The 16,837-nt window shown below is 36.3% G+C and overlaps 1 protein-coding gene across 2 annotated transcripts; it reads left to right on the plus strand.

Moving 5' to 3' along the window:
* The first annotated feature begins 539 nt into the window (after nt 1-539).
* Nucleotides 540-16,498, plus strand: LOC131667906 (E3 ubiquitin-protein ligase hyd). 2 transcript variants are annotated; one of them, XM_058941667.1, is made up of 31 exons: nt 540-1,004; nt 2,215-2,415; nt 2,902-2,963; nt 3,033-3,241; nt 3,314-3,579; nt 3,853-4,016; nt 4,089-4,285; nt 4,357-4,625; nt 4,695-4,849; nt 4,928-5,197; nt 5,275-5,543; nt 5,608-5,880; nt 5,962-6,244; nt 6,328-6,444; nt 6,520-6,690; nt 6,773-6,908; nt 6,979-7,968; nt 8,057-8,388; nt 8,462-8,861; nt 9,421-9,769; nt 9,845-10,196; nt 10,319-10,551; nt 10,646-11,155; nt 11,226-11,456; nt 11,536-11,928; nt 12,003-12,188; nt 12,260-12,382; nt 12,977-13,412; nt 13,497-13,830; nt 14,095-14,473; nt 14,673-16,498. In XM_058941667.1, the coding sequence occupies exons 1-31, from the start codon at nt 943-945 to the stop codon at nt 14,883-14,885; spliced, it is 8,565 nt and encodes a 2,854-aa protein (XP_058797650.1). In that variant the 5' UTR covers nt 540-942; the 3' UTR covers nt 14,886-16,498. The 2 variants fall into 2 exon arrangements, with proteins under 2 accessions (XP_058797650.1, XP_058797649.1); XM_058941666.1 differs by having other exon boundaries at nt 2,902-3,241; nt 6,517-6,687; nt 6,782-6,908; nt 9,385-9,769.
* Nucleotides 16,499-16,837: the final 339 nt, after the last annotated feature.

Consider the following 16,837-nt stretch of genomic DNA (forward strand, 5'->3'; position numbering starts at 1 on the left):
CGCGTATTTTAGAAACACAATTGAACAATTATGAGAAACACGTAAATTAACTAATAAATGTAAATTAAAAATGAGTAATGTTGAGTACTATTGATTATATTTCAAGATTACTCAACTTTGAATCTATATGTATTCATTAATTTACATGTTTCTCATAATTGTTTATTTTCGTTTCCAAAATACGCGTTTTTTATAAATTTCTATAGAATTAGCCTATGCACGGATGACTGCGCAGTAGTCTAGTCATGTATTAGAATTCATTTCAATTTATTGGAAGCTGCAGAATCGTTCTGCAAACACTGTCTTTTACTACTGAACTTTTACTACTGAACTTTAAGATTCGACTGAAGCTCCAACATTTTAGATCTACCAATCGTTCATAATATTTCTAGTAGCGCTGATTTCTAGAGACCTTTTTCTTGCGGTAATACTGTCTAGTGACCTTACAGTCAACACTTAACACTAATCCGTAGGCGCCACCATTCTTAATTGCTCGTCATTGCAACGGGTCGTTTTTCAGTAGAGGTGGCAGTTTACAATACACGAAGCAAATAAATAATCTTCTAGATGGTTTTTATTTGTAGAAAATTTGATAAATTTGGACAGTAAATTAAATGTGAGAGATTAAACGAAAAAAATCGATTATCCAATTGATCAAACATTACCTTCAATACTATTATCAATAAAGTTGCTTAACCTGATGTCTTTTTGAACACCAATGACATCACACGGATGAGTTTATGAAAGTAAAGCGATTGCACTGCACGTTCAAAACATGGCCGAACGTCGTGTTGGGCTCAAGCAACAGCAGCAGCGAAAAATTTGGCGTTGAGTGTTGTGCGTTAATTTTTTTTCTTGTTAAGTGAGTACAAAATTGATACGTAGATAATTATCACGAATCGAGCAACTAGCCGACTTTCTAGGTGAGGCTCACCACCAACAATGAGCTCGATACACTTTGTCGTCCATCCCCTACCAGGGACGGACGACCAACTCAACGACAGGTGAGTGTTCATCGTCGTTAGCAGCTACAATGCTTTTTTTCTAGCTCAATCATAACGTAATTTCACGTAATCTGTATGCAGAAGGTATATGAGCTTATCATAATGGATTGTGTTTTGATAAGTTTTCAATAACATTTTTTAGGTACTCTGGTTGACTATTTGTATACAAGATTTAGGTAGTGCCTTTGCCAGATGATTGTCTTGACTATGGAAATGTAATGAATCTGTTAGTAGTGTTGTGGATTAGACTGGCTCATGCATAATAGATCATTTGAAATATGTATATCAGCCCGTGTACTCTTTTTTGAAGTTCATGTCAATATTTGCATAATTGTGAACACATAATTATTTTGCATTCATTGCTTTGTACATAACATTGCTCAATTTTCGTAATATTTTATGTTACCTTATTTGATACATTGATATTGTAGCATTATTTTAAAAACTTGCGACAAAATACAATGATTATTAATTTAATTGTGCTGGAAAGAGAAGAGTAAAGTTACTTTTGAATTGACTCATTTGGATTGTGGTAGCATTAAAAATAATATTATTGAAAATATCAGCTATAGCAATTTATTTTTGAACATGCTTTTATGAGTTCATTTATCTTTTTTTATAGAAACTAGGTTAAGTAATATTTATATTTGTAAATACTTAAATTTGTGTATTAAGACAGAATAATTAGTGTATGTAATCATTCTCATTAATTTAAAATATATTGTTATTCATAACAATATGATTATACTAATATATGAAGTAATTATGTTCAAATTGTTTTTTCTGGATATTACTTTATAAAAGTATCCAATCTATTAGTAAAGTTATTGTCAAATTTTTTAGTTTGTCATCTTATTAATGATGTTAATTCAAATTTATGAAAAATTCTATTATTGAAAATATATATTTTCTTACATAAAACATAGGAATTTTTAAGTTTAACCTAACCTAATGAAATTTTAAGATACGCATGATTAGGAATGTTTTCATGAAAAAAGTGTCTATAAAAGATTACTAAAAAGCATTATAGCACATGTTAAATTGATATATTGATAATTGTCTATGAAATTCAACGATATGAAATCAATGAGAACTATGCTAATGTTCAATTATGTAAATCAATAATATTATCGATAAATAATTTTTAAATATATGGATATAACAATTTACTATATAATTTATTATAGTAATATATCGCATATCCTTTCAGGTTAAAAGAGGTAGCAGAAAAAATCAATAGATATGGTTTTATCACTCCACCAGCCCTCAGTGGACTCAAAACATCGATTAAAAAAATTGTTGTTGGACCATCACACATTGGACTACTCCTTGATGACAACAGAATTTGCCGTGTTGCTTTCACAGTTCTTTATGATAGATTAGATTTACGAAAAAATGAACCAAATAGAAAGTGAGTATTGATATTCTATACTCTTATTTATGTCAATAAAATTCAAAAGTTTATTCTAAAGAGATTTAAAAAATTTTTAAAAGTATTTAGTGAAATTGGGATTATTAATATAATAGTATTTTAACATATCTGACAGATATATACAAAGTAATTACTAATCACTTGTTTCAGAAAACAATGCATAAATTTTATCTCATGTTTGAATGGTATGACTATATTGACTACATTACTGAAAAAATTTCAAGCTTTCTGTAAAATCATGAATTAAAAGGGATTTAATTTTAAGTGTGAAGACTATACCCATTAATTTATATACTGCATAGATTGCAGATAGGTAATGAATACTATATCCAATTTTGAGAAAAATAATTTTCTTTTGATAATATTTCATTGCCTATATATTCCATTTAAATCTTCTTTTTTCACCTAAATGAAGTTTTAACGTAATTCGTTTCCTAACATATAAATCTAATTCGCAATTTTCAGTACCAGTAAAAGTCACGTTGGCAGCTCATCAGCAGCATCTGCAGGAGGCACCGGTACCAGTGGTACAAGTGGTAGTGGTAGTGGTGGTGGTGCCAGCGGTGGTGGAGGTGGTAGTAACAGCGGCGGCGGAGGCGGTAGTAGTCGTGCCGGCATCACACGCTCGCGTGCTCGTCTCATGCGTAACAATGCCATTCGTGGTAGTGCGAGTGCAAGCGGAAACGCCAGCAGTGGTAGTGGACGAATTGGACCACCTGGTGTTATTATGGGTGGAAGTAGTGGTAGTTCAAGACCTATTGTCTCAGTACCTGCACCATTTGTACCCGAAGACCTTATCTCACAGGTACGGAGGACGAGGAGGTTGTTACTTTGTTTTACGTTAACCTAATAACTGTAAAATAATTTCTCTTTTCAGGCACAAGTTGTACTACAAGGCAAAAGCCGCAATTTAATAATGCGCGAGCTGCAACGCACAAACCTTGACGTGAATCTTGCAGTAAACAATCTGCTGTCAAGAGATGATGAAGAAGGTGATGATGCTGAAGATGCCGCTGACAATTACGTACCGGAAGATCTCATATCACTACTAGACGGAGGATTTAACAACGAGCACTCGGTGATTATCGATGCTGCCGATTCTATGTTCTCTGAGGATGTTTTTGGCTATCCGGGTATAAGGAGGTAAGTCGATCTCTTTCATACGTCTTTTCTAATGATCATTGCAATCATAATATCAAAATACTGTTAAGATAATCTGCTGTAATTCAGAAATTTTTTCTTGATATCAAACTTTAAATTTTAATCTTTTTATAAATTTTAGCATTATAATTAAAATTATTTAGCTTTAAGTTTTATTTCATGGGCATCCATTTCGCTCATCAGCAAGGAATTTCTGACTTTTAGAACTTGTAAATAATGTATGCTTGTTCCTTACCCCTTTTGCATGTACCTCAGTCGCAGCAGTTCGTCACGACGATTGACCAACGACCGAGACAGCGAAAGATCATCGGAGCGCGATCGAGATCGCGATAGTTTCAGTCGTTGGCGCGATCGTCAATATTATGGGCCCAGACGTTGGCTTGAAACTGCTTTGAAAGATTCTTGGGAAAAAGATCCAGGTATAATTTATTGATAATAATTAATGCAGTATTCGATTAATATAAATTTAATATTATTATTTTTTTATTTAGATATCAAAAAGAAAGAATTAGCATCACAAAGTCCCTTGTGGATTTCGGAAGAACTCGAATGGTGGAATGAACGCATAGAACAAGCACCTCGATTTGTTCAAATGGCAGCCCTTTACAGTGAATTAATAGCAATATCATCAACGGGTCAATTGTATCAATGGCGATGGTCTGATTCGGAGCCTTACAAACATCCTGACGTATGCATTTTTCTCATGTTTAAATTGCACAAAGCTTGAATAAATATTTTAACTTTATCGTTGAATTTCAGAATGCAAGTATTCATCACCCAAAAGCAATTCCATTGAACTTAGTTGGCGAGAAGATATTAAACATATCTGCCACTGCGATTCGTTGTACAGTGAGTACTGAGACTGGCAAAGTAGCAACTTGGCTGGATGAACAGTTGGGTAACGTTGCCTCAAGACTAGAGCACTCAGCACAAGCATTCACTGAATTTCAACTAGATAAAATTGTTTCATTGCATACATGCTCACTTTATACTGTCGCTCGACTTGAAACTGGTGCATTGTACTGGTGGTATGTATAGTTTTGTTATTTGCATAATCACTAGTCAATACGAGGTATTAAATTTATACTTTTTTATAGGGGTGTTTTGCCTTTTGCACAAAGAATAAAACTGTGGGAAAAGTACAAAGCAAAATCTAGGAAGCATCGACCATCCACAGTAGTTACATCTGATATAGCTTATGGTAGCCATGTATGCATGAAAAATAGTCCAATTTATCAATCTGGAGCAATAGGTACATCAATCAGTTTCTTAGTGTTGTCTATTGTTAATGAAAACAATATTTCATCAACAATGTCTTTATTATTCTTAGGTTTTACAATAGCAAATGGCGTACCAAAGGTAGGCCAGCTGCTATCAGCAGTGTGGAATCTTGACGCAGTGTGTCGATTTAAAATCCTTCCGGCAGGAGCTTTACCACCCAATATAACAACGGACAAAAGAGAGACAAACAGTAATGGATCATCTAGTACCAGCAGTAAGACCAGTCACAAAGAAACTGCCGACAGAATTGACATGCCACCACCACCGTCACCTGCGTCTAGTACTTGCAGTGATACGGGTAGTATAACTACTAGCCACAGTAAGTTTGGTTTCAACTATTTCTATGAAATACCCTGAAAGTTTATCATGTTATAATTTCGTGTTTGTTTTATATAGAACGTCAAAAACGTATGGCACCAAAAAGCGAAAACGAGCCAGATCGCAAGGACGAAGAAGATTGGCACTTAAAAGACGTGGTATTTGTCGAAGACGTGAAGACACTTCCAATAGGAAAAGTAATCAAGGTTGACGGCTGTTACGTAGCAGTAAAATTCTTCTCAAAAGATGTGAAAGAAAAGGAGAAAGACAAAGATTCAGATACCGTGGCCGAAGAACCGACGAAACTCCTGGCTGATTGTAGACTTCTTAGAAAAGACGAATTAGTTGTAAGCCATTTATTCACTCAGTGAATTTTTCTAATAAACGGCTACTAAGTACTTGTTTCTGTAGGTAATAAAGTCTTCAATGAGTTCTCGAGCACCAGACTGTTTCCAGCGCACTCCGCGTCGCGTGAACATCGTCGAGGGTACAAACGAAAATCTTTTAACGATATCTACTGACGGCCAAGGTATCCATGCGATCCTGCGCAGTGGAAGTAAATTAAGCTACGTGATTTACAATATCAGCACTGGACGGTATGTTCAGGACTGTTACATTCCATCCGATATCTCATCGTTCCTAGGCCTACAACCGCAAAACGTTAGCCTCACTAGTGCTGGAGAGGTAAGAGAAATTTTTATTTGTCTTTATTGACTTTAATTAGTTTGAAAAACTCTTATCTAACGTCTTTTCACATATTTGTAGAGTAATGAATGTTCAATGTTACTGCGCGACGGCAACAATACAATATATCCACTAGCAAAAGACTGCGCTGATGCGATACGTGATCCCAATTGGCTTGACCTTGTGCCCGTATTATGCATTGGTGCCTCCACCATTCCAATACCAAGTATTCCTGCTATGAACCTTAAGAGCCAAGTAGCTGTCATTGCTTTTGCCTTCGATAATCTACTGCTTATGCCTAGAATTTTGAGATGCGATTATGATGGCGTTAAACAGATCTTTGCTAATTTGGAACAAGATTTAAGTAAGTCCTAATGAAGAATATAATGAATGACTTAGATTGTTATTTCCTGATAAATTTTTAATTATAAGAAATTCTGTTTGTAGAAACAAATACATTACAAATGCAATCAATCCTCAACGAGCGTTGTGATGGTAATCGTAATATTCTTCATGCATGTATCAGTATGTGCGCACCAACATCCAATAAAGAGAATGAACAAGGTACTTGAACTAGTCATGGTTTTATTCGCGATCGAAATAATCATTTTTTTTAACTTGTGCATTATAAATCAGCAGGTATAGAACATGAATTAGTGACGAATACTGTAGATGCCAGTTCTGCTCCGATTGAAGAGCCGATTCCAACTCTAAGCTGGCCTCCTGAAGCTTTCGACAATACGTCTGGAGAAGAAGATTCCTTGCTTGGCATTGGAGCTAGTAGCATCTCGATGATGAATAAAAGTGGTATATTATTTGATCAATTTTGTAAAGATAAAGATAAGTACCACGATTGTTTAAAATGTGATAGAGACTTTTGTAATACGTATGTGTTTCGTAGGTTCAGCTGCAAATAACACCTATATTATAGACTTAGTTGAGAGACGTAATAATGCCTTACTAATATTGAAATATATGTGTGAGAGTACAGTCTTAGCTCCTCATCTCAAAGAATTACTGTCTGCGAGGTAAGTAAGAGTTATATACTCAACTTTCTCCAACAATTAACAACTATTTTTAAAATGATGTTTCTGGCAGAGACGCACAAAGCCAAACCCCATTGATGCTGTCAGTATCAGTACGCGCTTATCACGCGGCCCTAATAATTCTGGACACTATTCAGCGTGTAGGCCGAGATGCTAAAGATTGTTCGTCAATGATTCTTCCAACAGACGCAAGTCCCGACTTATCACCGCTTTTTGTCACATGTTGTAACGACACTTGCAGTTTTACTTGGACAGGCGCAGACCACATAAATCAAGATATTTTTGAATGTCGCACGTGCGGATTAACCGGCTCTTTATGTTGCTGCACAGAATGCGCACGAGTTTGTCATCGTGGTCACGATTGCAAGTTAAAAATTACGTCGCCAACAGCTTATTGCGATTGTTGGGAGAAATGTAAATGTAAAGCTCTTATCTCAGGCCGACAAACCGCGAGATACGATCTTTTATGTCGATTAATTACTAGCACAGATTTAGCGACAAAAATTAACTCTAGAGGAGAATCAATTTTATTATTTCTCGTACAAACAGTCGGCAGGCAATCAATTGAACAGAGACAATTCCGTTCGGCACCAAGGCAACGTTCAACTTCGGCTAATCGCAAAAATCCATCGTCAGATGGTATAGGAGCTGATTCCGACATGCCTGATCATGATCTTGAGCCACCGAGATTCAGTCGTCGTGCTTTGGAGAGATTGTTGAACGATTGGCCGGCAGTACAATGTACCATCATGTCTGGAGTACATGAGAATTCAAATGACCAATTATTCGGAGATGAAGGTCAAGCTTGCAAGCAAAGTGGCACTGCTTTGTTGGATAAATTCACGCATTCGCTGTTGGTTAAATGTAGCGCTGAAATGTTGGATACTCTGTTGACTACTTTGATTAGAGAGCTACAGAATGAGAATGTGCCTGGTAGACAAGAAGAGGCTATCACAGTTGCTAGGAGGTTCGTTAGATCTGTTGCAAGGATTTTTGTTATTTTCACTATTGAAATGGCGCCTAATACCACGAAGAGAAGAAGGTAAGTATTCGATGTTTACTACATCATTCGTGTTATTGAAAATCATTGGCAATGATAATTAAATAATCATTACTCATAAACATTACAGCGCTAGCCAAGCATCACAACCGTTGATGAAATGCCGCAGAATATTCCAAGCTCTGATCAAACTAGCAGTAGAAGAACTTTGCGAAACTGCCGATTCCTTAATTGCGCCAGTCCGCTTAGGAGTTGCTAGACCAACAGCTCCATTCACTTTAACTAGCTCTGCTATCGAAGTCATTAACGGCTCGGAAGAGTTATTTTCTATCGAGCCTCTTATTCCTCATAGTGACTTAAATCCACAAAATCTCGAGTCAACTCTTCAAGCTGAACAAGGAAATAATAACATATCTATTGCTAGAGATGTGTCTGCTATGGATGAAACTGAGCCAGGCGAAGGTATCATTGAAAAAAAGTATTTTTAAAAAGGAATAATCGATGAAAGAAATTATATTATAATATTTGATTGAAGAAGTACCAATGGATTTGGATGGTGACATAAGCGAACACGAAGAGTCATCAGCACCAGTAAATGCTCAACCATTAGGTGAAGTCGACGCTAGTGCAGTTGTTGGAGAAGAACCAGCTGGCGATGGCGAGTCTGACACTGAATTAGATTTATTAGTTGAAGCAGAAACAGAATCTGATTCAGATGACAACCACAGCAATCAAGATGCTGCATCAGCTCAACGTAGTGTTCAAACAGGTGCTACTGCTGGTTCCGATGGTGGTATGAATTCGATTTTGTTGTATCCTGAAGATGAGTCTGGAGAATCTAGCCAACAAGAAGACGATGAAAGTGAAGCCGGCGAGACTGATGAACAAGATACTGAGGAATTCCAAATTGGGGATGAACAACTTGAACGACGAAGGTTAGTGGATGAAACATTTATTTTATTGTTTTTGTTGCTTTTTCTTTGGGTTTGTTTTGTTTGTTGTATACTAGATGCGGCGAAATTTGATATTCTTTTAATTCGTATGATGTGTCAGTGTAGTCATACTTTTATCATGAGATTGAACAAGGATTGCTATTTGTTGAGAAGATTTTAATGGCATCTATTATAAGCATTCCCAAATTGAAATATATATATATTTTTTTCTTTATTTTTTTCAATATTCAGAAAGTCAATCTTCTGGATATAGTTTGTTTCGCTTTTATTAACAAATGTTATTATTGCGTGACAATATGTTATCATAATATTTATTCGACGTAAAAAGTCATCATCGTCATCTCTGAATATCACCCGGAAAATTAGTAAATCTTACCCATGGTCACAGCGAAATAACATTCAACAACTCTCATCAACCCCAAAAAATTTTATCTGCAAATTAAAAAATACAATACTTTAATCATAATTTGGCCATGTAATAAAATTTCTCTCGAACTCTCACCAGCTCGTCGACCTCAACCATGTTAAACTCACGTTCCAGTGGCTCGACGGGACATTCAAACCGCAACAATCTGGCACCAATGTCAATGCAATGGGCAATCCGTAATCGCGAGTCAGTTACACGTGCAACCGGTCTTCGTGTCACCGGTAGTAGTAATCTCGTATTCATCGATCCATCATCACTACGACGATCGACAACAACATCAGCCGTGGCTGCTGGTCAAGAACCGATTACAATGGGTACCACTGCTAGTTGTCTTGCTCGGGCTTTTGGTATTGTTATTCGACAGATCGCCGATTTACTCACCATGATGCAAGATTACAAGATGGTCGCACCCCCATTACCGAGGACTTTGGAAATTGGTTTCTTGGATGCCTTCAACTTACAGGTACATTTGAAATTTCTATCAAGTAAACTGTGCAACAATCAGAATGAAATATATAATAATAAACTTGCATTGCAGATGTACTTGGAAGCACATTTAAAACCAACTTGGGATTGGTTGATAACCGTGATGGATGCAACTGAAGCTCAATTACGTTTCGGCGTATCCTTGACCCGTAGCGCAGATCCTACACACCCAGAACATCCATTAAATAGTGCACCATCACTCTCAGGTGGTAACTTCACTGGTCTTCTCAATTCTGCAGCACTATCTTTATCGCTTCAAGGCAATACAGGACGTAGCGCACGCACTGGAATATCTAGTGGTAGTGGCACTGGTAGTAATATATCAACAACTCAGAATCCATCACGGGTCACCGTTGGATTTTCCGGTATCAGCGAGGCATCGCGCAGCGGTAGAGAACGTGAGGGTATTGTTTTTTAAGACTACTGTCCTGTTGCGTTGCCATTGTATTTTCGGGAATGCAGGACGACCGTTCGATCGGACAAACGTTTGCTGATAATCAATTTTTTTTTGTTTTGCGGAATATAGGTGGTGATGGACACTCGGCAAGGAGAGAATTTTTGTCATATTGCTTATCCTTGATGAGAGCGCACAATGCTGAGCACAGAGATAGCTTGCCAGTACTAGATGTTTCAGCGTTGAGACACGTGGCTTATGTGTTCGATGCTTTGGTTTATTATATGAGGTCACTTTCAGAACCAATTTCATCAAGGGGAGAGACTTCACATAAAGAACCTGCTGATCCCACTTGGAATGATCAGGTAAAAGTAAAATTCTTTTTCAATTCAATCAACGCCTGGAAAAATTCAAGAATCACAATAGTAACACCGACATTTCTTATTTATATTTTTCTAGGATGAAAATGATAATGAGGAAGGTGAAGAAGATAATATACACACGAGCAATACTATGGAAACAGATTCAGTCGATTACCCTGACCTTCTAAACATCCCAGGCATATCGAGTAACGCCACGTCAACACCTGCACCTAACAACACTATGTCATCTAATTCATCAGGGAAAGGCCGCAAGCATCCATTTCTCCAACGTTCGGATTCTACGTTATGCTTAGGTTGTCCAGCACTCGATCCATTCGACACAGCAATGTCTGAAGCTCTACCACTTGCGGACCAACCTCATTTACTGCAACCACACTCACGACGAGAAGATTTATTTGGTGTACCTCGACATTCACCTGGTGGATCTAGTATTGATGGTTTACCCACACGATTGGGTTTGTCTACGAGAAATGTCGAGGGACAGTTGAATTCTAGCCTTATGTTCGGTTATACTGCCGATCAGGCTAAAAGTAATGAAAGGAGAGGTAATGGTGCTGGAACTAGTGTAGAACCGAGTAAATATCAAGTAAGTTTTATTATTTATTTATTAAATTTATCGGCATTCTCTATATTAACGAATGGTCAAATATTTGCAGGACAAACAAAAAGCTTTGACACAACAAACAGCTGAGCCACAACCAGTAGCTGCAGTTGTAGAGCAACAAACTGATAGAGCTCCGATCATCGTTTCGCCAAACAATCAATTAATGGACACAGAAACTATCAGTACTGTACAAAAATCAAACAAGGTCGAGCGTAGTGTGATCGTTCGCGCCGGAAGCAGTAGCGCCTGTGCCCAAGACTCACAGAATAATGTAAATAAACAAGTAAGACAAGATTTCGATATTTTTATTTTAATAGACGATTTTGAGTAGAATAAAAATATCGATTTTTATCGGTTCACAGCCGACTGTTGTAGCTACGGAGGTGCTGGTAACCGCCGTAACAACCGAATCTTCAGTGGTCACAGCAAACGAGGAAATTGTTGATTTGGCAATTTCACAAGACGTACAAGATTCAGTTGAGGCGAGTCAACCACAGCAACAGCAGTCTATAGTATCAACAGCACCAGTGAGGGTACCAATCTCAACAATCGGTGCTAAAATTTCGCATAATATTTTGCTGGGTAGATGGCGACTTTCTCTTGATTTATTTGGTCGCGTGTTCATGGAAGATGTTGGCTTAGAGCAAGGAAGTATCGTCTCAGAATTGGGAGGATTTCCAGTGAAAGAAGCTAAATTTAGGAGGGATATGGAGAAATTAAGGAATTCACAGCAGAAAGACATCACATTGTCAAAGGTAATTTCATAACCTACTTTACGTACTTTCAAGATAAGCAGCAATAATAAACTTATAAATATCATCTTTTGTAGGTTGAACGGGATAGAACTCAACTCCTCGTTCAAACGATGAAGGAATTGAATACGCAGTATAACTTATACAACAGACGAGCATCAAACACACCACCGTTAGCGGTAAATCGTGTTAAAGTCACATTCAAAGACGAACCTGGTGAGGGTTCAGGTGTAGCAAGAAGTTTTTATACAGCGGTAGCAGAAGTAAGTACCATCCAAAAAATCTCTTAGTTTAGAATCATTATTCATGCTATTTTTTGGGGCTATTTTTATAGGCGCTCTTAGCTAATGAGAAACTACCGAATTTAGAAGCAGCACAAGTAGGTTCTAAATACACACAGTACAACGTTCTGCAGAAACTTAAGATTAAGGATCGTGATCGTGATCTTCGAAGACAAGTAAGTATTCTTAATCAAGTGAATTAAACTTATTAGGTTTATTTCAATGGTTCCAAAATCATATGATCTAACAAATGTGTATACAAGTTCTTGAAAGTTAACAAAAAAACAACTGAAAGACAAGTAGACAATTTGAATGCGTATAAATTCTTCAATATATACGTAAGAGCGTTTTTCCGCAATAGGTCTATATCATAATGAATTTGTTCAAGCAACATTATCTTTTTAAAATTTTATAAAGAATGTATAATTTAACTGATTTAATTTTAATAGAAATATGAAATTGAATTTATAAATGGTAGATAGGTAATTTAGTATGAGCATATAATGAATGTCAGTTGTGGTTGAAAGAAGGTGTATTAGATTACTAAGCGACTGGAATGATTATGTTGTATCTATGTAGAGATTCTGCGCTACGTGGGTCAACAGTAATCTTAAAAGTGAAGATCACACCATGTTCTGCATAAAACCTGTTCAATCTAATACCATTAACGAAGTAAACAACACAGTACTTCTGAAAAACATTTTGTGATAATATTTTATGATAAAATGTTCGTTATATTTTTACTAAATGATGTTTCTCATAAATTTCAGAATTCCCGTTCATCCGGAAAATGCCGAGAATCCCGTCGCGCCTTATCTTTCGAAGCGCGTTCATTCCATCCGTCAACATCACTCGAAGGTTCATCATCATCATCTGGCAATGCATCATCATCGCATCCATCATCATTCGGGCATGCAAACAACGATCATTTGACGATGCATCAGCAACAACTTGGTGATAGATTGTATCCAAAAGTCTATGCTTTGCGACCGACACATGCCGAGAAAATAACAGGCATGTTACTCGAGATGAACCCAGCGCAGCTGTTAATGTTGCTCGCGTCGGAGGAGTCTCTAAGGCAAAAGGTCGAGGAGGCCTTTGAATTAATTCATAGTCACAATCAGGACCTTGCTAGCGAAGCACTTCTCGATCTCGATGTATTTAGTCTTACTGAACGATGTGGTGCTAAGAAAAAGAATCAACTTGGTACGTTATCTATAATTTTTTCAAACAAAATATATCGATGTTTTAACTCAAAATTATGAATTTTTTTATTTAAATTGTTCACAGAAAATGCAATAATCGACGACACAGAAGACAACGCACCATTATTCTATTCACCAGGAAAACGCGGCTTCTACACTCCAAGACAGGGTAGAGGTAGTTATGAGAGACTCAATGCCTTTAGAAACGTTGGACGTCTTATTGGTCTGTGCCTACTTCAAAACGAGTTGTGCCCTATATTTTTGAATCGGCACGTATTGAAATACATACTAGCCAGGCCGGTAAGGTTCCACGACCTTGCATTCTTCGATCCCGTCATCTACGAGAGTTTACGACAGTTGGTTATTGATGCGGAAACTAAGGATTCTAGTAATTTGTTCCAATTAGATCTTACTTTTAGGTGAGATAATATTAATATCTACATGTTTTATTGATCAATCAATCGATGACGATAATCTATTTATCACAATCGATTTACAAGCCCAATAAAGATCAGTGGACGACAATCAAATAATTTATGTTTCGTGTTATCGAGCGCATCGATTTGTATGTTTAATTGATTGTAAAAGCTCTGAATCTTCAAAAAAAAATCTATCGAGAAAATAATTTTAAAATTAAAATTTGTAATAAAGTCCTTCTAATTCGATTTTAATTTGTTTTATAGCATTGATCTGTGTCCTGAAGAAGGCGGTGGTTCAATTGAACTGGTACCAACAGGTCGTGACATAGAAGTGACATCAAACAACGTATACGACTACGTGCGTAAATACGCCGAAGTGCGTATGATTAAAGTTCAAGAAAAAGCACTTGAGGCCATCCGAGAAGGTGTCTTCGATGTACTACCTGAAGGTGCACTCGATGGACTTACTTCTGAAGATTTGCGTTTACTTCTCAATGGAGTTGGTGACATCAATGTTACGGTACTCATCTCGTATACGTCGTTTAATGACGAATCTGGTGAATCGACCGACCGCCTTGTAAAATTCAAACGCTGGCTTTGGTCCATCGTCGAAAAAATGTCACATGTTGAGAGACAGGATTTGGTGAGTAATATTTCATTTGGTTGACTTTCGAGAATGTTAATAATATTATGGTGGCATTTTTATTTATTTCTTGGATATTTTATATAAAAATCGATTAAAGCTTAAATTTGGCTTTTTTTATTCAATTTTTTTAGATATGAGAAAATGTATTATAATTAAGTTAGTATTAAGTTATAATCAAACGTTCGTTTCCTTTCAGGTATACTTTTGGACGGGTTCTCCAGCATTGCCAGCAAGCGAAGATGGTTTTCAGCCGATGCCAAGTGTAACAATTCGACCAGCAGACGACGCCCATTTACCAACCGCCAACACCTGTATATCCCGTTTATACGTGCCGCTGTACAGTTCGCGTCACGTCTTACGGCACAAACTGCTACTCGCGATCAAGACCAAGAATTTCGGTTTTGTTTGAACGATCTATATCCTAAATTATAGTATACACACACGCGGCAATTGGATACTTGCTTTCTTACACGTTACCCTCGATGCTAGTACAAACGTGTCACGCGCCATTTTAACAATAAATTAACCGGAATAACGATAAGAAAAGCATTTTTTAACGCGATGTTGTAATGGAATATTGTAAAAAAATGAAAAAAAGACGATAGTGAAGAAAGAAAAGTTTCTTAGCGCTATTCCAAGCATTTTAGGTTAATAAAGCAAAGGGTGCTGTGACTAGAACTCGTTTCGTTTTTTAACTTGTTTTTAATTGGGCCGTCGAAGCGTTATTAAAGGACTCGAGGGTAACGCTGCATATAGCAAGTTTTCCGATTTCATCTCCCTTCCTCTTTTCGCCTTTTGAACGAATATCGTGAATGGAATTAGATGATTGAAATGGTTACGTGTTGTTATATCTTATTTTCTTTATCTCTATGTCTACTCTCTTCCCCCTTCTCCCTCTGTCTTTCCTTCTCCTATCTCTCTCTCTCTCTCTCTATCTTTTTCTTCTAACTTTCTTCCTAGGAAAAAAGTTTATAACATTTATAAATTTATAAGGTGTAATTATGCTCTATGAAACAGCCGTTATGCGATGTACGGTGTTGTCGCTTCGCTCGTCTTGATTATTAAGGTTTAAGTTTATCATCAAGGAAAAAAAGTGTCATATATAGCCTTTATATAGTGAATCCCCGATATTTAAAATAAAACTTTCGCTGAAAATCAAATAACGGATTTATTGCAAACAAAGATCCAAACAAAACACGAGTATCAGTTGTTTTTCTCTCACGTTTTCTTTTTGTTTTTTTCCCTATTATATTTAATCCGCTTTGAGTAATTGATGGAATATTGCTCATTGCAGAAGTTGGGAAAAAAATTGTTTTCTTTTGTTATTACTATCAAATGTTTCTGAGATATCAACAAGCCTGCAATAAATGATAAAATTGTTATAAAAATATTTGATTTTAAAAAACATACGTAGTGTTTTTTTTAGAACTACATATGCTGCAACATAATATGCTATTTTACAATGACTATGAAAAAAAAAGAAATTATTTTTGTTTTTTTTTTTTATCCAGAAACATTTTACTCATCGTCATCTCATTTATTTAACCGTACGAGATTAAAGAGTATGACAGCATATTTGTTAAATTAATTGTAATTAACTAGGTGCATATAAACTTTCTTCATAGACGTAAATCCCAAATTTATGTTAAGCTAGGGGTGAGAAAAATTTATAAAAATCAATGGAAATAAAGAGAAACTTGATTTTTACAATTAAAAATTTCTTTTTATTAGGCGTGTAATAATTGTAACATAAGTCGTTGACAAGAATGCGAAATTTTGTTTTTCTTCGTCGAAAAATGTTTCGCGCATATACATATTAAAGGGGCAGATAAGCGTTTGCTCACGCATCGATAATTTTTTTTCTTATGTTACGCACCACCTTAGACAAAAAAACAAAAAAATACGGAATCGTACTACACAAGCGAGGTGTAGAAAATCGTTAAACTGGAATTCCAAATAAATGCACGACGAAACTAAAAAAAAGGAAGAACCAATTTTGAATACGTATTAATAAAAAAACCATTAAGCAATCCTCTAGATTCTTTGGAAAAAATTCGCCGACGTGGTTTCGTGTCTACAAATTTCACAGAGGCTTTGGTATTTTTTCTTTCGTCGAAAAGATATAATCCAATATAAGAACAGACGGTGGACGTGAGGGAGACGCGGGAAAAAGGAAAATTTGGCTTCTAGCTGCCTTTTTTTATCAAAAATTCCATCGCTCTGTCGTGTGATATTTTACAGTAAAAAAAGCAAAGCACTTTCACTTGTTCATCGTCGCGCTGTCTCGCAGCTCTTATTTTTTTGTTTGTTAAAAAGAACCATTTTTACATGCTTCGAATCGTGTATTTCCAACGTATACAG

This window comes from Phymastichus coffea, unplaced genomic scaffold (assembly GCF_024137745.1).
Source record: "Phymastichus coffea isolate CEN01 unplaced genomic scaffold, Cenicafe_Pcof_1.1 PCOF00071, whole genome shotgun sequence".
Lineage (NCBI taxonomy): Eukaryota > Metazoa > Arthropoda > Insecta > Hymenoptera > Eulophidae > Phymastichus > Phymastichus coffea.

Excerpts from the sequence above, each read along its gene's own strand:
- LOC131667906 (XM_058941666.1), top strand. The coding sequence starts at position 943 with ATGAGCTCGATACACTTTGTCGTCCATCCCCTACCAGGGACGGACGAC. Across the intron at positions 6,445-6,516 it reads CAATAAAGAGAATGAACAAG|CAGGTATAGAACATGAATTA; the intron begins GTACTTGAACTA and ends ATTATAAATCAG. Across the intron at positions 10,197-10,318 it reads CAGCGGTAGAGAACGTGAGG|GTGGTGATGGACACTCGGCA; the intron begins GTATTGTTTTTT and ends TGCGGAATATAG.